Source organism: Mastomys coucha, unplaced genomic scaffold (genome assembly GCF_008632895.1).
Source record: "Mastomys coucha isolate ucsf_1 unplaced genomic scaffold, UCSF_Mcou_1 pScaffold18, whole genome shotgun sequence".
NCBI lineage: Eukaryota > Metazoa > Chordata > Mammalia > Rodentia > Muridae > Mastomys > Mastomys coucha.
In genome coordinates, this window is record NW_022196900.1 from 9662027 (window position 1) to 9682788 (window position 20762).

Genomic DNA, 20762 nt, shown 5'->3' on the forward strand with positions numbered 1-20762 from the left:
AGGAGGAGGAGGAGGAGGAAGACAGAGAGGAGGAGAAAGAAGGAGGAGGAAGACAGGAGGAGGAGGAGAGGGAGGGAGAGAGGAAGGGAGCTCAGAAAGGTGTGGGGCTTCTGAAACCTCAAAGCCCAACCAAAGTGACATAAGACCACACCTCCTAATTCTTCTCAAACAGTTCCACCAAATGGGGACTAAGCAATTCAAATTTATAAGCCTATGGTGACCATTCCCATTCAAATCACCACAAGTTGGGGGGGCTTCCTGTGGTCCTTCATTGTTAGGTTAATTGCTTATTAGTCTGTGGTTTGGATCTGTTATTCACTTAGAGCTACTTGTGAGGACTTAAATGTATTGAACTTGTGACAGGCTTGATTAGTCATTTGTTAAATCTAAATAAACTCACCAGCTCTAGTTTAAGTCAGTGTTTTCCTAACTGCTAAGTAAACTATTGAGATGAAATGGTACTTTCTGTGCAGAGTTAGAAGAAAGAACAACAAGGGTTAGATTTGTTTGAATGATAGTACAATGATGCCTTTCAAGTATGCATACCATTTGAAACATTTCAAAGGGTTCCCCCTCCCAGACCTTATTTTGATTCTGTCAGCAGTGTTAGGAGGTATTGTTCCAATTTTAAAGACTGGAAACTGCAATTTACCAAAATCATAGCCCTAAATCATAGGAGTCATTTTATTTAGTCATTTATTTACTTACGTCTGCATGCATTTATGCCTTTGAAATTCACAGTGTTAGGAATTGAAAAGCTTAGAGAGTCTTTGCAGGGAAAGGCCTCTTCCCCCTCCCCCATGTTCCCAGTCGCTCAGTTGCTTTCAATCATCATGATTGGTTTTGTTTACTCTGCCAGGGTGTTTCGTGCATGTCCAAGCAGATACACAGACACATTCATTTTCTCTTATAAAGCCATCACAGCACAGGCCTTATGTTACTTGAAGTTTTTATTGTAACATCTATATTATACCCAGAAGTGTTTAACACACGTGTAATTTAGGCAACTACTGTGTACCTGGCTATAAAGTAAAGTGTTGCCAACTTTGTAGTGTCAACTTCATCGGGGAATGAAAAGGGCAGTAGTGTTGCCAGTAAAGCTTGTAGGACAAGCACCACCTAGAGCCTCTGAATGAGAAGCCGGTTTGACTTTGTGGAGGTTAGGACATGGCCTCTTCCCACATTAAGGAAGTTGGAGTTATTGTTGAATTCAGCTGAGCTATCTGACAGATTCACTTTTTAAAAAGATTTATTTTATTTTGCTTTATGTGTATATGTGTTTGCCTGCATATATGTTATGTGTACCATGTGTGTGCCTCATGCCAGTGGAGGACAGAAAAGGGTGTCAGATTCCCCAGAACTAGAATTTTAGACAGTTGTGAGGCACCATGTAGGTGATGGAACCCAAATCCAGATCCTCTAAAAGAGCAGCAGCCAGTGCACCTAACTACAGAGTCATTTCTCTAGACTCTGACAGGATTCTAATAAGTGATTGAATAGCATACGTGTATATGTACACATACATATATACACGTATAAATGCATATGTACATAGAACACATATATGTATAATGCACACACACATAACCGCACACCACTGTGCATTTGTGGAGGTGAGAGGACAAATTCCAGGAGTTGGTTGGTTCTTTTCATTATGTGAAAAGAACACATTGGACATTGAACTTGGGTCCCCAGGCTTGTCATCATGTGCTTTAACCAGTTGAATAATTTTTCTTAGCCCCACTATGTTTTCCTTTGATTATTATTTAAGATTTTTTTTTCCATTTATGTATGTGTGTTTATGTGTCTGTGTGTACAGGCACTTGCAGAGACCAGAAGAGGGCCTTGGGCTTCCTGGAGCTTCAGGTGGTGGTGAGCCACTGTGTAGGTGTAGAGAACCAACTCTGGTCTTCTGCAGCAGATGCTCTTAACCACTCAGCCATCCCTTCAGACCCTTTTGAAAATATTATTCTATTTTTGTATGTGCGTTGGTGTTTTGCCTACGTATATGTCTGTGTGCCACAAGCCAGGTGAGGGCAGAAGAGGGCCTTAGGCCTCATAGAACTGGAGTTAAAGGTAGTTGCGATCCACCATGTAGGTGGTAAGACCAAACCTGGGTTCTCTGAAAGAACAGCCAGTGCTCTTAACTCTCTTTGATTGATAGAGAAAGGTGTTTATGTATGTATGTGTGTCCGTGTGTCTGCCTGCAGCGGGCACGGGGTGTTGGGGTGTGAGCTGGTTGTGAACTGCCTGATGTGGGTGCTGGGAACCAAACTCTTGTCCTATGGAAGAACAGCAAGCATTCTTCAAGGCTGAGCCTTTTCTCCAGCCCCCAACTGGCTTTGTTTTCTTTTCTTTTCTTTTTTTTTCTTTCAAGACAGGGTTTGTCTGTGTAGCCCTGGCTGTCCTGGAACTCACTCTGTCGACCAGGCTGGCCTCGAACTCAGAAATCTGCCTGCCTCTGCCTCCCAAGTGCTGGGATTAAAGGCGTGTGCTACCACCGCCTGGCTGTTTTCTTTTTCTTCTTCCATTGTCATTCTCTGTTCAGCCTCCTTTCCTGATTTGAGTCTTTTTAAAGAACCAATGTTTGGCTTTAGTGATCTTTTTTATTTCATTTATTTTTAAAATTTATTTATCTTTGCCTTTTATTTCTTCAATATATTCTCCCCCCTCTCTCCTCTTCACATTTTAAAGGGAGGTTTAATAATATTCTTTAAAATCTACCAAAAGGAGATTACAATGCAGGAAGATCCCGTAAAATGACCCTATTTCTCAGCATGGTAAATATTCAGAATATACAAAGTTTGAGTGTGGATATTAAAAGTCAGAAAGATACAAAAGATGTCTGCTTAAAGAATAACAACAAAAATATGTCAGAATTAATCTTACCCTGTCTGAGTAATTGTGATCTAGCTAACCCTCTGGATAAATGTTTCGGATGCCCATCCTTTCCTTAATCAAAACGAGATCATGTGCAACTGTCGCAAGAGATGCTCACAGGTAAACACATTCTCTTCGAAGAGGCCCTGACTGATGACATTCTCTGCTGAAAAGTATCTGGCCACCACCACAAAGAAGGACCCAAACCTTGAAGTGTCTCAGAAGCCAGGCTGCTGGAAGTGGCCGTTCTTGATCTCCCTGTGTCAGAGCTGGACTCTGGGCCGTGCTTGAGGATTCTTGTGCTGGCAGGGGCCTCCAAATGCTGCCATGCTTCCTAACTGAGCTTCTTACAAAGCTTCAGAGGGGAAACCCTGTGCTGGACATGGTACTCACCATGAGCCTTCAGGACCTCGGTACTAAACTGCTCGGAAGCCGGCTTGCTCATGGCTGGCTGTGTGCACTCCTCGGCTCCACGTGTCCTTGGTACGTGCGTGCGTGCGTGCGTGCGTGCGTGCGTGCGTGTGTGTGTGTGTGTGTGTGTGTGTGTGTGTGTGTGTGTGTGTGTGTGTGCCTGCGCGCGTGCACACACACATGTGTGTGCAGGCCAGAGGAGGACATTGGAGTGACTTCCTTTTAAATTCTTTCCACATTATTCTCTTGAGCCTAGGGTCTTTCACTGTACATGGACTTCTCCCTATTTGGTTAGGTTGGCTAGTCAACAAGCCTTGGTAATTCCCCTCCTGCCAGTGGTAGGTCCCAGATGTTCATGGCTATGCCTAGCCCATGGATCCTCAATATCTGAATTTAGGCCTTCATCCTTAGGTAGCAAGTATCTTTACCCACTGAGCTATTTCCCGAGTCCCAACTTTTTTAAAAAATATATATTTATTTAATTTTATGTGCATTGGTATCCTCAGAGGATATCAGATCCTCTGGAACTGAAGTTACAGATAGTTGAGAGCTTCCAGTGGGTGCTGGGAATTGAACCCACATCCTCTGGAAGAGTAGCTAGTGAGCCATCTTAACCGCTGAGCCATCTCTCCAGCCCCCCCTAACCCTGGTCTCCCAACTTTTTTTTAAGACAGTGTTTTTCTTTTCATCTGTTATTTTATGACTTAAGAAAAGAGACAGAGGTAGGGGACAGAGCAAGGGGATTTCTCTGGAAAACTGTGGGAGGAGGGAAAGCCCCTAGGCAGGAGCACCCCTGGTGTGTAAGAAAGCAATGGGAGGCAGTTTAGAGGGAAGACTTTTCCTAATGTGACCATGCAACAATGCCCACACTTAAAATTCACTTCAGGCGACAGATGAGCAGAGAAAAACGTCACCTCACACACTCCTCCTTGGGCTTTAAAATGTCTTGTTTTTTGTTTCCTCTGACAGTATTTGTCAGGATTAAATGGCGTGACTGATAGACAGACCCAGTAAGTGCAGCCAGCATTGACAAGTCCTTTGACTTTGAAGTTTTTCACTCATGAGCAATCTCTCATGCCTCACCTTCCCGTCTGTGGGGTCTGTGGGCATCATGCCCTCCATTCCCTTGGCAGTCTGGGAACATCTGTAGTTGCTATAATTGTCTGTGTCTGTGGCCTTTGCAGTCTAATATTCTCCTCTCCTGCTCATCGCTCTCCCAAGCTGGCCTTTACTTAAGATGCTAATTTCATTTCATTTCTTTGGACGCCACAGGAGGCAGGGGCAATGGTTTGCGCATAGTTCTTGGAAGTAGACGCAGTGGTTCCGTCCCACTGAGGAGCACTCATCTCTGCCAGACATTTGTTAAGGCGGTCCCTGGTTGATCCCAGTGCCCACCATAAACAATGACACTTGTCAGACGAGTGGATGCTGTTGCTTCTGACAAGATTGGCACAGTCTCTTGTGTTTTTTTGCCAACCCTTTTCATGGTTCTGAACGAGCCCTTAGCTCTCTCCACTTGCTGCCATTTCTATTTAATTGTTATTTCAAGTTGGCCTTATTTTTGTCTTGTAAAGCAGTGGTAGTTTTCTTTTCTGCAGAGAGATAGATGGTAAGTCTTTAAAGGCTTTGCAGGCTACATGTGCTCTATTGTGGTCACCCCTTTACAGATAGAAATATACAACCCCTTTTTAAGAGCTGGAGAGGTGATTCAGTGGTTAGGAACGACTGCTCCTCTTTCAGAGGACCGGGGTTTAGTTCCCAGCACCCATGTCTGCTGTCTCTCAGCTGCCTATATCTCCATTTCCAGGGGAGACCTCATTCTGGCCCCTATGGGCACATAAACCACACACACACAACATAGAAACATCTGATTAGCTTGTCTGCATTGACCTACTACTATTGGTCCCTTGACTTGAATTATCCATTAAATCTTCTGATGATTAGAATATCTATCTGTCTGTCTGCCTGTCTACCTGCCCATGTATCCATCAATCCATCCATCCATCCATCCATCCATCCATCCATCCATCCATCCATCCACTCACCTATCCATCTATCTAGATATTTGGGGACAGAGTCATATATCCAAGGCTAGTCTTGAACTCCCTCTGTAGCTGAGGATGACCTTGAATTTTCCACCATTTTGACTGTACCTCCTGAGTGCTGGGCTTCCAGGTGTGCACATTATGTGGTATTGGAGAGTGAAGCCTTGTGCATGCTAGGCAAGAACGAAGGTGATAGTGAATAGTGCCTTAGCTTCTGCTTTACTTGTCTGTCCTTCCCCTTCACCTTAGGTTTTTATTATTTCTTCTTTCTCTTCACATTCTTGTCCTCTGTCCATATTCTACATTGATTTGTCCTACAGGCAGGAGATCTGCTTGCTTAGTGGGGCCATTTGCTTCATCTCTTACCCTAGTTGCTTCCTTTCTACCATAGACATCCCTCATTCCTGCGGAGCAGAGTGAGTGGAGAAGGCGTTCTCTTTTTGGATCAGTCCTTTTATTACCTTTAAGTTTAACCATTAGTTTCCTTTTCTAATAGTAATTTACTAGAAAGTCTGTTAACTTTGACAGGTTGCCTTTTGAAATTAGTTTTATCCATTCTCTTGGTGGCCTGATGGCTGATCTCTCTCCTTTACATGCCTCCGGAATAAGCATTCTCTTTGCCTTGAAAGATAAACATGTGTACAAGAGTTTTTGACCTTGCTTTATTTTCATATATAAAAATAAGTTTTCTATGGAAGGAACAAGGGCAGTGGTAGATGCAATGTGAGCAGAATAGGCTCTGCATTTGCGCGAACAGCGAGGCATCTTCTTTATTGGATATTCCCCACTACCTTCCTCTTTATGCTAAGTTTGGAACAAAAGAAACTGGGAAAACAAGAAAAACGGGGGGGGGGAGTGGAGTAGGACCCTTTGCTTGATGAATAGCTTCACTAGTAATTTAATATCCAGGTTTTGTCTGAGTAGTGGGAAAGGTCTTTGGACATTTGTTTGATGGTAAAAGTATGGTTCTGGTTGAGTCATGATCTCTGAGCTTTCAGCATTGCATTTCTTTAAACTTTGTTTCCTAGCACATGTTGAGGTTTCTAACAGTGTGAGCTTACCAGGAACAAGTCATGCTAAGGCTAACCTTTTCTTTTCTTTTCTTTTCCCTTCTCTTCTCTCTCTTCTCTTCTCTTCTCTTCTCTTCTATTTTCTCTTGTCTTTTCTTCCTTCCCCCCTCTCTTTTTCCCTCTTCTTTCCTTTCTTTCTTTTTTCTTGTGGTACAATAACATTTCCCATATCAGGGCCGAGGAGAGCCTCAGTGGCAGTATCTAAAAATGTTAGCAAGAGATGTTTGCGAGCCCGATGTACCCATGAGTCAGAAAGGCAGGTAGGTGGTAGGTGCTGTCCTAGCTTCCCACTTCTCTCCATTTGAGACTGGGTCATGTAGCTCAGGCTGGCCTCTGACTTCCTACATAGCTGAGCATGACAGTGAACTTTAGTCCTTGTGTGTCTCCCCAGTGCTGGGATTACAGGTGTGCACCATCACTCTTGTTGATGCAGTATTGGGGTTGAAACCAAGGGCTCTGTGGATGCCAGGCAAGGACTCAGGTAACTGACCTACATCTTTAGCCCACAGCTTTTCTTCATAGGAGATCAGTGGTGGATTAATTTTTCTGTAAGTTCTGAAAGTAGTTTTCTAATGATAGGATATGTGATTCTATCTTTATCAGTGTTTTATGGATGACTTAGTAAAAATATGTAATATACCTGTTTAATTTATGACTCAATCTAGAAGAGTTATTAAGTGATAAGGATAGAGCCCAAACTGTTTTAACATTCTGAGATAACCTAAAATTTGGGTTCCAAAAGATAATAGTTAAATTGCTTTTAGAGCTATACATATCGATAGGTACGTTTAAGAACCTTGGTATGAGTCAAAGTTAAATGTAATTATAAGGAACGTTCATGGAATATTTTCCATGTCATTTACAGCATCTAGAATAATTAATCATTTCTATACTGTATACATGCTTTTATTATGGCCTCATATAAGATACTTAAGCTGGATGGGCGCATGGGATGTTGAACACTATAATAAAGAGTGATTGTTGAGTAATCTTTAGCAATTTAAACTTTATTATGAAAATATTGAAAATTAAAAGCCATCACATTGGTGTGTGATGCATAATCTTGAGATCCAGTTTATAGAAAAGAGAACACATGTATAATAAGATGATTGTTTCTGAATATTTAGAAGGACTTCTTGGAAGATATTTTTGAGATCATGTGTAGACTTAGAATCTTATCCATTGCCTTTGTGTAGCTGTGATCTAAACGCCAGAGAGGAGTTTGAAGGAGGAAGGTTTGTATAGCTTATGGTTTCAGACATTTCAGTCCATGACTGCTTAGCCTCTTGTTCTTGGGTAGAAAATCAAGGTGTCAGCAGTGTGTGAAGGAAGAACTTTCCTTTCATCACATTCAGGAAAGGGTGAGAGAGGGTGTGGAGACAGAGAGAGACAGAGGGGAGAGAGTTGGAGGGAGAGAGGAGATGTATAGTCATCACATGCAGGCTTCCAGAATCTGATTTCTTCCATCAAGGCCACCCCTCCCAGCATTAATACCAACTCTCCAAATCCAAAACAGTTCCATCATCTAGGGATCAAGCATGTAACATAGGAGCTTGTGAGGGACACTTCATAGTTAAACCATATCTGTGAGTCAATAGGTGGAAGACACTGGGATGCAGGTTTTGGGGCCATTCTAGGGTAGAAACTAGTCAACCATGAACTATACTGCCTGGTGAGATATGAAGCTAACCATTGCTGCAAGCGTGCTGGCAGGCTTGTGACAGTGTATCAGATCTTCCTCAGGGAAACCCTGCCTTGAATGCAAGATTGGAAGTAGATGGCTTCCTAAAGTCCTTAGCCTCATTGGCTTTCTACGGTGCCCATTGAGATAGATGATAGATAGAGAGACAGACAGATAGATAGATAGATAGATAGATAGATAGATAGATAGATAGAGTTCCCCTGAGATAGATAGATGGATAGATGGGTGGATAGACAGACAGAGGGGTTGGAGCGATAGGAGGAGAGGGAGAAAAGAGAGAGTAGAAAGAGAACTAAATGTGCAAATGTTTTCACTCATGTGAAGTTGGCTGTTCTCTGGCATCATCTGTATCCTCGTCTGCGCTCACCCTTTTCTGATCAGCTAGCCTTCTAGGACAGTCCCTGGATATTCTCTCGACTCCTGTATTCTAGAAAGCAAACAATGGCACGAGATTGTTATTATTTTACTTGTTAGCGAATATTGTTCTCATGAATTTAATTTTTTTCTTTTGCTCTAAAGACAACTTTTATTCTTGGAGTAGCACAAAAATAAGGCGAGCTTTTGTGAATCATTCCTCCCAACCAAGGAATAGAGTTTTACAGTGCTGCTCTCGTGGCTAATAAAACACCAGAGGAAAGTAACCTTAGAAAGATTAGTTTTGCTCACTGCGTCAGAGGTTGAAGGTTGTGGTCCCTGGGCCCTGTTGCTATGGGAACGTGAGTAGTGGGCAGAGAGAGCTTAATGGAGTTGAGCGGTTCACCTTACAGTGCACGAGAAGCAGAGAGACAGGGAGGGCTGGCTCGAGGGCTTTCCTCCACTTAGGCCACTTTCCACTGTCATTCAGTAATCCTCAAATTATGAATCTATGGATGGATGAATCCACGGATGTAAACAGAGCCCTTCTGCTCCTGCACTTCCCCAAAGTCTTACCTCTGAATTCCACTGTAATAGGAACCAAGACTTCAACACACAAGTCTTTTGGAGGTCACTTATATTCAAGCCATAACATTGACTAGAACTCAGGGCTCCCCTTGACTCTCTCTCCCATTCACCCCGTAGACTGCATTCTGTGTAAAGTATTTCCTTGCTTTCTTTATAGTTTTATTCTACGTGGTATATCTCTTAACATATATATTATTTTGCTGTTGATTTATTTACCTTTTTTTCTCTTTGGATTTTTATGCTATATGTGGTGGCGTTTTTTTTTGCCTGCATGTATCTGTGTACTGTGTGCATGCGGTTCTAATAGAGGCCAGAAGAGGGCAGAAGGTCCCCTGGGGACTGGAGTTACAGATGGCTGTGAGGCCCCACGTGGGTGCTGGGAACAGAGCTGTCTGGAGGGTCAGACAGTGCTCTTAGCCATTGAGCCTCTTCTCCCACCGTCTGACTTATCTTCTTTAAGAGCTTTGGTTTTATGTGTGTGAATCATGCTGTATGCGTTGTCCTAGCTTGCTTTCTGTGGCTGTGATAAACACCACAACCAAAGCACCTTGGGAAAGAAAGTTTATTTGTCTTACATGTCCATCACAGCCCGTCATTCAAGGAAACTGAGGCACAAACTGAAACAGAGATCATGAAGAAATGCTGCTTACTGGCTTACTCCCCGTGGCTTGCTTAGCTTGCTTTTTCAAACACCCCAGGCCCACCTGCTCACGGGTGGTACCGCCTACAGCTGCCCAGGCTTTCCCTGAACCCTCCCACATTAATAATGAATCAAGAAAATGCTCCAAAGACTTGCCTACGGGCCAGTCTGATGGAAGACTTGCCTACGGGCCAGTCTGATGGAAGACTTGCCTACGGGCCAGTCTGATGGAAGACTTGCCTATGGGTCAGTCTGATGGAAATACATTTCAGCTGAGCTTCTTTCTTTCCAGATGACCCAGAGACTTTATCAAGTTGACAAAAAAATGTAACACATGCATTTTGACCTTTCCTATGTAATAGTAGTGTTTTTGAGGTTCGTTTAGGGCACTGTACATGGCTAGAGTCATTTTCACTGTGTGTTGGGGTTTGATTGACGGAGCCATGTGTTTTTATCTGCATTTTGCTGCAGATAGTCATTTGGGTCACTTACCATCTTCTCGTGACAAACACTGTGTACTTCATGTCTCCTGGTGCAAGACGTTCAAGTCCACGGAAGAGCGACTTCGTGGGGCAAGTCCTCGTCTAGGTGTTCCTGGGAATGAGTGCTCTCAAGGTGGTCATTCCAGTAAGCTCTTATGCCAGCTCCGGCTCCCCATCCCCACCTGGGCTTCCTACTACCTTAATTCTTATCAACCTCGTGACGTTGATACCATGTTTGTGGTCTTAGCTTCTAATTTCATGATTATAAAAGATAAACTTTGTTAGGTTACCCACATCAGTTTAAGCTTCTACCGTTCTTGGATTATTTTTTGCTCCCTTCCTTCACCATCGATTTTATATCCTTTAGGAAACAGGTTTATATTTTATGTATTCTGGATTCTAGTTTTCTTGTTGGTTATATGGGCTGTAATTATTCTTTTTTATTTCAAAGTCAGATTTATCAGTTCCTTACCTTTGATCTTGAGTCTTTTAGTGTTCAGTTTTATCTTTCACATGTGGTCTGTAGAGTATTAGGAATTAAAGGAATCTTCAAACACACAGGGAAGGAAAAGTGGGTCCCTTCCCATATACTCGTCCCTCATCTTCAAAAGGCTGAGTTTGTTTTATCTTCTTTTCTTAACTTTTTGGGGAAAACATTTTAAGTAATTCTCAGATTCAGTGTGTGTGTGTGTGTGTGTGTGAGTGTGTGTGTGTGTGTGTGGTGTGCGGTTGTGTGGTGTGTGTGGGGTGTGCGTGTGTATAGTGTGTGTGGTGTGTGTATGTAGGGTGTGTGTATGTGGGGTGTGTGTGTGTGGTGTGTGTGTGTGTGTAGTGTGTGGGTGTGTGTAGTGTGTGGGTGTGTGTAGAGTATGTGGTGTGTGTGGGGTGTGTGTGGGGTGTGTGTGGGGTGTGTGTGTGTGTGGGGTGTGTGTGAAGGGGAAGTTCATTTTTACTGGCATTCTATATTTGCTGTATGGGTTACTGAGAATTCATCACAGAAGTCTTGTCAATATTTGCTTTGAAGATTCTGAGACTTATATTAGAATGTTAAACAGTCTTCCTGACAATAAAATGTTTTAGTGGCATAAGGGAACCGCCTAACTTCTATATTATGATCCTTTTTGTCCCAAAGTCTTCTGTATATGACACTAACTCTGCTCTCACCAAGTGTATCTTTTTCACTGTTATTCCTCTCTTCTCAATTCTTGTATCATTATTTCTTAACGTATCTGTCTTTAGTTAATGTGCATAAGGTGTGTCAGTGTGGGTATGTGCATGTGAGGTTGCCTGTGGTGTCCAGAAGAGGGCCTCAGGTTTCCTGGAGCATTACAGGCAGTTGAGAGCCTCCTGACATGGGTGCTGGGAACTGATCTGGTGTCTTCTGCAAGAGCAGCATGTGGTTTCATTATCCTGTAGGCATCATAGAGCTTGCTTTTGTAATTTTATCCAGCCTGTCTTTGCTATTTAATTGTAAAGTTTAGTCCTCTTATATGTAGTCTTAGTGTGAGTGTGTGTGTGTGTGTGTTTGTGTGTGTGTCTGCATCTGTGTGTATTTGCCTACATGTGTACATGTGTTTGGACGTGGGTTCATTTTTCTCACTTTTGCACTGTGGAGAATCCCAATGGTCTAGGGTGGAGCTGGGCTTCTCTAGAAGACACCCTGTTTGCTTCTGTTATTTGCCCAGGGCCCCACCCAGTCCTTACCCTCTTCAGTTCTGGACTTGGGGACCTTAGAAGAACCAATCATTAAGTTGCAACAAAGAACTGGCTGTGGCTGTGGATTCTCAGGGGAGAACTTTTTCTCCCAGTGTTCAGTGCCATGGCTCAGCCCTGTTTAAAAGGCTTTTCCTGTGGCGTCTTAAAACTCACATCAAAGCTTGTACCTTTTGGGGGGGCCTCTATAGCCTCTCTTAGGTGGGTCATTGTTACATGTCTCCTGTTCCCCGATGGTCACAAAACCAAAAAGCTTATGATTGGATCTACCCATTTGGAAAATACCTTTAAGGTGAAAACTGCCTTTAGAAAGCCAGGACTTTTCTCTTTGTCTTCACATTGCTGACGGTGTTTTGAATGTTCCTAGCATTCCTATCAACTCTGGGGTGTATCCAAGAGGAAGTTTTAAAGTGTTTTACCCAGTATTTTTTCAATAGGAGGGTGGTGACGTTTGCTAGGCTAGAATGTTGCTAGAGACTGGACATCATCCCCACTGTTAGGCTTCATTGTTCTTGGGAGGAGTGCCGTAGTAGTCTGGTACTCCTGACTTCCGTTTTGTGGGACTCCAGAAACAATAGAGGCTCAGTTGCTCAGGTAGATAGATGTGTTGCTAGGAAGAACTTTCTACATAGTTCATATCTATTATATTTTCCAATTATCCTAACTGCTTGGTGTAGGTATATTATTATCTATGTTCCAGGTGGGTAAAATAAGACTTTGAGGAAGACGCCGGATATAAACTGTGACCTTTGGGTTAGAATGCTGTTCTGTGTTCTTCCCGTGGTACCATCTTGTTTTCAAATTAATGTTGTTGACATTGAACAACAGCTCCTCATGATTTGATCTAAAAATGAAAATTTCAGAAACTACTGACTGGGGTAACATAATGTCTAAGAATATCTCCAAATTCATACCTGAGAGACAGTTTTAGCGTGGCCTCCAGTTCACTGAAGATTTATTTGTGATGTACAGCAGAGTCCTGCCTTGTGTTGCAGGAGTTGCTGTGTGCTGAGGCTGCACTGTCAATCCTCTTGTTGTCTGACGTAGGTGACTGTCGACTTTCTCAACAGGTGTGTATGTAACATAGACTGCAGCGGGTACAGCTTTAACCCTGTGTGTGCTTCCGATGGGAGTTCCTACAACAATCCCTGTTTCGTTCGAGAAGCATCTTGTATAAAGCAAGAACAGATCGACATAAGGCATCTTGGCCACTGCACAGGTAAGAGCCTTTCTTCCCACCAGGAACCTGTCTTGAATATCACTTGTGCTTGAAGAGTACAAGTAAGTTGGTACTCTTGCTTAGTAGTGTGTGTCTCAGCAATGAGTAATTCTTCAGGCTTGGTCTTTTTATGACTGTGCATTTTAAAACTACATCTGCTATTAATTTAGACATTTGTTTATTTTTACCCTCTTTAGACATTTGCTTACTAAGCTTATCCTTGCCTGATGTGAGTGTATCTGAATCAGTTTGAGGTTTATTTATAGTTCTAAGGTGATTTCAAATTCAATTATAGCTAGAAATTAGACTAATTATATAATTATGTAATTTTAATTATAGCAAAGCTATACATTTGCTGTATATATTCTTACTTTCCCCCCAAGAGCACAAGAGTTCCCTTTATTCAACAGTTCCCTTCATTCCCTCCACCCAAACATGTTATGTGCAGTTACAGTTTTTAGTGTAAAGTTATAGAATATAAAGGAAAATTCCATTTGCCCTTCTTCCTGTTTACTATGGTTAGGAAACATAAACTACATAAGAATGGGCTTTGTTTTCTTCTTCTCTTAGGAATGTCAACAGTCAGTGACATAGGCTTTGTCCTCAGTAATACCTCGTGGGCTGGGATACTGGATCAGTTCTAGTATTACATGGAAGCCAGGCCTCCTCAGTACTGGGATTATCGACCTTTCCTGCTCTGTCTTTCCACTCCTTTTACCTTTGTTCTTTGGGGGACTTACTAGAGGCATGTGCTCTGTCTGAGCCATGGCAAAAACATCGTAAAGACAAGTTTATTCCTTTGTCTTAGCAAAGAATTGTTTGTGACACACTTCCCCTAACTGTTCTGAGCTGCTAGTGGATTCAAGATGGTCTTCAGAGGATTTCCAGGTAGGCTAGGTATGGGCATGATGGAAGAGACCATTTTCTGGCAGAGAGGTCCCAATAGGTGGACATTGCTCTTGGCATTGGTCTTGGAATACAGTTTAGTTTATTTCATGCAGTAGAGTTTAGAGCTCAGATTGGGTGTTTGAATGGTTCTCCCTAGAGTATCCAGTTCAGAGCAATGGGCATGCCTGGAAGCTTTCATTCAGGTTTATGCAGCTTTGGAGTGGTGGAGCCTTAACTTTTCTTTCTCTCAGGGATTTTCTATCCACACTTAACTGTAGCTCCTTATTAGCTCTCTCACAGTGTTGGAGGTGGAAGCTTGTGTTTTTCAGCACGTGTTTATGGACCCCTTTAGTTTTCATAGTCCAACACAGTTCCCGTGAAAGGATATAAATGTTGTCTGACAATTTAGCAGAGATTCCATATTTATTGTAATCTCATATTTCCAGATAAATGTGGCAGAGTTCAGTGGTTCCCTGGAGAGAGAGGTTCTCCAAGGGGTGTATGTCAGACTTTTAAAGTCTGGGACATGTGAGCTGATGTCTGAATGACATCTGTTTACCATGCAGAGATGTAGATTACCTGGGATCACTTGAGAGTGGGACAGAAAAGGAAGCACTGATGATGAGAATGGTGGGAACTTTCCCATAGTGTTGTACATGTCAAAATGTTATTCTTATACATAAGAAATGTGGTTCTGTCTGTCAGGTAGGAGAGTAGAATGATAAAAATCATCCATGAGCAGGGCAGGTAGACCGTTTGTTGAGAAGGAGCCAGAGCAGCTGGGGTAATTGCAAATGTGACTTCAGCATCAGGCGCTGCTTAACCTGCCACTGCTTTTCCTTCCAGACACAGAGGATGCGAGTTTATTGGGAAAGAAGGATGATGGGCTGCAGTATCGGCCAGATGTGAAAGGTACTGAATTAAAGCTTTCTAGATTTGGAGCAATCAATGTGGCCATTAGATGCCCCTAGTGCTTCTGCCCCTTAGTTTAGCTCTCTGTGATAACACTCTCGATGTAATTGATTAGTAGTATTTATTGAAATAGCTAAGCTTCCTTTCTGTTTAGAGTGCTCACATATATGCTTATTTATTTATTTATTTATTTATTTATTTTTAAGATTTATTTATTTCATTTATATGTAAATACACTGTAGCTGTCTTCAGACACACCAGACGAGAGTGTCAGATCTCATTACAGATAGTTGTGAGCCACCATGTGGTTGCTGGGAATTTAACTCAGGACCTCTGGAAGAGCAGTCAGTGCTCTTAACCACTGAGCCATCTCTCCAGCCCCATGCTTTTTTCTTTTTATTGATTAACATTATTCCTTACACCATGAAGTTTTCTAGACTCTGCTATTAACATCCCTCCCTGTTACCAAGTCTTTGAATCCTATTCCCTCTATCTGGAAGTCTCCACTTCTTTGCCTGGCTAACTCCTGCTCATGTTTTCCAGTCTCAGTGTGGGTATTGTTTCCTTTGAGAATCATTCCTTGGCCCCCAAGTTATATCTGGATTAGATGCCTTTACAACTTCCCCTATCTGAACACTTAGCTTACTCCAACTATTCCCTTCTCCATCTGAATCTCAGATCATGTGTTCTATGTGGATTGAAAATAAGCCATCTTTCCTTTGTGTTGCTACCCCTAGCAGGATGTCTGGCAAATTGGTAGCTATTCCATATCCATCCAGAGAATGGAGCTGCATTATTTATTTGAACAAAGTCTCATGTCAAGTAAAGATCAAAGCAGACACTAGAATCCATGTGCCTTGACCTTACATTTCACTGCTCTTTCCCATCTGTGGTCACATGAATTGTTTTATTGGAAACTTACAAGTAGCAGTAAGAAGACCACCCAACCAGTGGCCAGTGTGAAGACTCAGTGATGATAATCTGGTTAATTAAAGGAGAGTTACATCACTGGACTCCTAGATCATCACAACAAGTACACCTTCCACTAATCTGTAATTAAAGAAGGAAGAATAATTAAAAAGGAATTGAGACTGGGGGTCGGGGGAAGGAGCATGGGAGGAGTTAGAATGGAGTATTAACAAAATGAATGTAAAAAATGTGTGATATGCAAGACATTTGGGATACCAAGGAAGGGAATCATACACCTATGGCCAACTTGGGCTGTGCATTTCAAGGCTAGCCCGATCTGTGTAGTGAGGCCTTATCTGAAAACACCAAGGGCTGAGGATGTAGCTAGGCAGTAGAGCATTTAGCTGGCAACCTTGGACCCTGGCTGGGTCCATAGACCAGAATAGGGGAAAAATAATATGTGACTCATTATATGCCTGTTTTTTAAGAAGTGTCCCTGTTAGAATTTCATCAAAGCTAAATCAGATTATTCCTCAATACTTAGAACAGTGTCTGACATGGTTGTAAGTGCTCAGTAAATAGTAACTTTTGTAATCGAATAATGCGTTACTCCCTTTACTTGAATTGTATTAAACCTGAATTTCTTATAACCCACAAGGCCCTGAAAAGCATTTTTCTCTGCTGATACAAAATGCTGTATTTAAACAGGAAATCACCTCTCTCCCACTGGAGCCATAGCAGGCCAGCTCTAGTTTCATTCTCTCCACTGATAAATAGGACTACATTACAAAGACCATTTTTCAGTAGTTAGCAGCTCATTTTAAAGGCAATTTGGGAATTTCGTATACCCCAAACACTTGTGTGATGTTCATAAAAATCATATCATAATATGATTATATATTGATAATCTTATCTGCACCACTTTCGAGGCACTGAAAATTCTTCACACATAAGAATTGTCATATAACTTTGAAATTGTATTAGAAGATACTTATTTATTATAGGTTTCATTTATGCCAGTCCTTTTAGCTGTACTACTTGTGGAAGGGAAGATAATTTAGTACATGGTATGCACTTTTCGGGTGGCCCTTATAGCAAGACATGCACTTCACCTGCTGCTGACAATGTAGAGATCCAATATTGACATGATTGTAGTAGAATACAGTAAGTGTAAATGGTCCTTAGAAAAGATGGATTGCTCTTTGGTGGAGGACCAATGAAGATGTCAGAAAAATCATGGAGAAGATGGAATTTGAATGAAACTTTGACCTACACAGGATGTTTGGGAGACTAAAAGATAGTAAGAAGCACTGCCGACTCAATTGTTCTGACAGGGTGTATTGGAGAGTGCTGAGGGATTTAGAGGAAGAAGAGGGAGGTAGGTGGGAAAGAAAGCTTGGGACCAGATCTTGCTCTATTGGACAATTGAGACTTCATTTTGAACCATAGGTATGTGATAGTTTGAGTAGGAATGGCCCCATAGGTTAAGGCGTTACATGCTTAGGCATCAAGGAGTGGCACTACTTGAGAAGGATAAAGAGGTGTGGCCTTGTTGGAGTAGGTGTGCCCTTAATGGAGGTAGTGTGTCACTGTGGGCAGGTTTTGAGGTTTCAAAGGCCTAAGGCAGACCCAATGTTACTCTCTTCCTGCTGTCTGTGGATAGGTCTGGATTTAGAACTCTCCTCAGCATTTTCTCTGCCTACATGCTGCCGTGTTCTCTGCAATGACGATAATGGACTAAACCTTTGAATCCATAAGCCATCTGCAGTGGAATGCTTTCTTTTATAAGAGTTGCCAAGGTCATGGTATCTCTTCACTATGATAGAACAAAAACTGAGATAATTTCTATAATATAAATGAAAAAATAAGGCTCCGATATTAGTCACGTGAGCGAGCGATACCTGTAGGAACACAGTGCTTATTGTGCACATGGGCAAAGGCAGAGAGGTGAAATAGGCAGGCTCAGAGGGGACAGACGTCTACTTAGATGTGGGATAGTAAAAGTTAAAAACACTTAAACCCCAAGACTTAGACAATTGGTTCTTTTTATAGAAATGATAATGTGGTAGGGAGAAGTGTTTGGAGTAGGGTGAAGGAGGAGTTGGTGAAGGGGAAGAATTGCATTTTGGAATTTGATGTGGTGTGAAATTCATCCAGGAGACTATTCAGCACAAGTCTAGAGACAAACCTCTGGTTCAGAGTTGGTAAGTAGAAAGGATGGCCAGTAGTGTAACATGTGACAGAAAGGCATTCTGGGATGAGGACTCAACCATCTTGAATTGTAAACAGTGAGGTCATTGGTCAATTTCTGTAGGGTTAAGATGGAAGGCAGATTGTGAGAGTTTAGTACCTGCCAAGGTCATGGTGTCTTTCCACAGTGATGTAGAACAGTAAGAGAATATGTTAAAGGATAGCTCTGTTACCTTTTGTTCTCTGTTCTCACAGCATCATAAGAGTCCTTGGTGAATTCTTGTGTCTGCTTGTCCATAGCCCAGACTGTGTAGGTAGGAGATATGTTCACAGGGCCTGCCATAGAAAGCAGGAGTGCGCCATCAGCAGGAGCATAGAGAGCTTAGAGGCGATGCCCAATGAAAAGGTTGTTGCTTTTGGCTTTGTTTTTTGAGAAGGGCAACTGTGATGGTTTTTATATACTTGGCCCAGGGAGTAGCACTATTAGAAGGTGTGACCCTGTTGGAGTAGGCATGGCACTGTGGGTGTGGGCTTTAATAATGTCCTAGCTTCCTGGAAGTTAGTCTTCCACTAGCAGCCTTCAGATGAAGATATAGAACTCTCAGCTCCTCCTGCACCTTGTCTGGATACTACCATGGTCCACCTTGATGATCATGGACTGAACCTCTGAACCTATAAGCCAACCCCAATTAAACGTTGTCTTTTATAAGACTTGCCTTGGTCATGGTGTCTGTTCACAGCAGTAAAACCTTAACTAAGACAGCAACTCAGTAAGTTTAGTTGGGCGGTTTGCAGTAGCATTGTAAGATCTTGAAATCATAAAGGTGTGATGGTTGAGTACGAGGTGTGTGTGTGTCTGTGTGTGAGGGAGAGAGAAAGATAAAATCTTTATTATAGAAAATTTCAAAGATAATGTCAAGAGAACAACGTAACAACCTGTAGGTACCCAGTACTGACCTTTAGGTTTTTTTTTTTTGTTGTTGTTGTTTTGTTTTGTTTTTGTCTCTTTGTGTTTTTTCTTTTAAGGTTTAACTTTCATTATGTGTATGTGGATCTTTGTGTAAGTATGTGCACTCGAATGCAGATGCCCACAGAGGCCAGAGGGATGTGGAATCTCTCTGAACTTAAGTTGCATGCCACTGAGTGTGGGCCAGCCAGTATGGGTGCTGGCAGCTGAAGTCAGGTCTCCTGCAAGGGCAGCACATGCTTGGAACTACAAGCCATCATCACACTAGTCCTGCTGTCAGGTTTTTTTAGCATTCCATTCTGTTTACCTTCAGTGCACACTATCAGCATAATTCTAATTTTACAGTTTTTCAGTTTCCAACCTGAAATCAATATACTTCGCCTACACCACACCCTACTGTGCTTGGCAGTACCCGGGAAGTTCCTTTATGACATAGACGTTACAATCCAAAAGTACTTTCACACAGCCTAAATTGAACTCTAGTGCTTTAATTAGAAAGACACCCACACTTGTCTTTCCAACCCGCCCCTCATCTTTGAACTTGTTCTTGAGACTTCTTAGTCTTCTTGTTTTGTACTGGTCAGGGGCATGAGAGAGGTCGAGGTGCTGTTACCATGAGTCTCATTTGCCTGATAGGTGTTTATGTATTAAAGTCTATCATCTTTTGATGGGCCCTTTTAAAGACAATGAGTCAGTGATACAGGTGCTAGACTCACGGAAAGGAGCCCAAGTTGTGAGCAAGTGGAGAGGCTTGTTGGAGCTGCTCAAGAGCTCCTGAGGAGGGGCGGTTTGTCCTGGGGTAAGAATGAATGGAAGGCTTGCTGGAAGCAACTGTCAGGAGCATGTCAGGAGAAGGCGGAAGATGGAAGGTGGAAGGATTTTTCCTAAGGGGATAGTTGAGGAGGTAGGTGAGCTTATCCATATTAGAAGAGTCCCTTCCCTGGCATAATTGGGCTAGGGAGAGTCAGGGTTGGGATGAAGTGGAATGAATTTATAACTGGGAGAACATAGGAATGTATTTATTATTGGGTAGATACTTCCTCAATTTGAGATTTCAGGAGACTGGGGTAGGGAAGTCTGTGGAGGGATATGTTAATGTAATGGTTGGGATGGATGTGGCATAGTTTGGAAAGCTATACATGTCATTTAAAAGTTTAACTCAGTAGAGACAGAGCCCTAAAGCTACTGGTGAAACTCTGATGGAGTTGTAGCCACAGCCACTAACCCTGCAGGTACATGTCTCAGTGGCTAAGATCAGTTCCCGTGGAACAGGCCAGATGATCGGTGGAACTGTCCCCTGCAGCTAGGCCACATTTCTTATGACACTATTACTTAGAATGAATGCACTGTCCTCTGTGTGTGAAAAGCTGGCTACTGGTGACAGAGTTGTTTACGAAGCTTCTGTGGATGGAACGAGTCCCTGGGTGGCCAGATGTCCTTTGTATACTGTACACACTTCACGCATTGTTCAGACCCCAGCAGTGGATGCTGCTGTTGTTGGAGCCTGCCACCCCTCGCCTAAGGGCATTGTTCAGACAGGACTCTTCTGTGCCGACTTGCTGTGTGTCTGCTTTCTCTCCCGAATCTTTCTCATCTGTTTCCCAGAGAACCTTGCTGAGCTCTTTCCACACACTCCATTGCTTAATGATTCTTTGTCCTTACACTCTGTTCACTCTCCACTGTCTCAAACTCCAGGAAATGACGACGGTGCTTGGAACAAGGCGAATCACTGCAAATCTCTAAAAAGCATTTTTGGAATGACCATAGAATGACCATAGATTTTTTTTTTTTT

General features: G+C 42.5%; 1 protein-coding gene and 1 pseudogene across 4 annotated transcripts in view; one reads left to right on the forward strand and one right to left on the reverse strand.

The window, feature by feature from the left end:
* The window catches only part of LOC116095997 (tomoregulin-1), a 128575-nt gene that overhangs the window by 88265 nt on the left and 19548 nt on the right, over positions 1-20762 (forward strand). For all 4 annotated transcript variants that reach the window (XM_031377377.1, XM_031377369.1, XM_031377367.1 and 1 more), the window contains 2 exons: positions 12956-13104; positions 14839-14904. In XM_031377377.1, the coding sequence (XP_031233237.1) occupies positions 12956-13104; positions 14839-14904 (215 nt within the window). The remainder of the gene's footprint in view (positions 1-12955; positions 13105-14838; positions 14905-20762) is intronic.
* Positions 2958-3325, reverse strand: LOC116095213 (annotated as a pseudogene).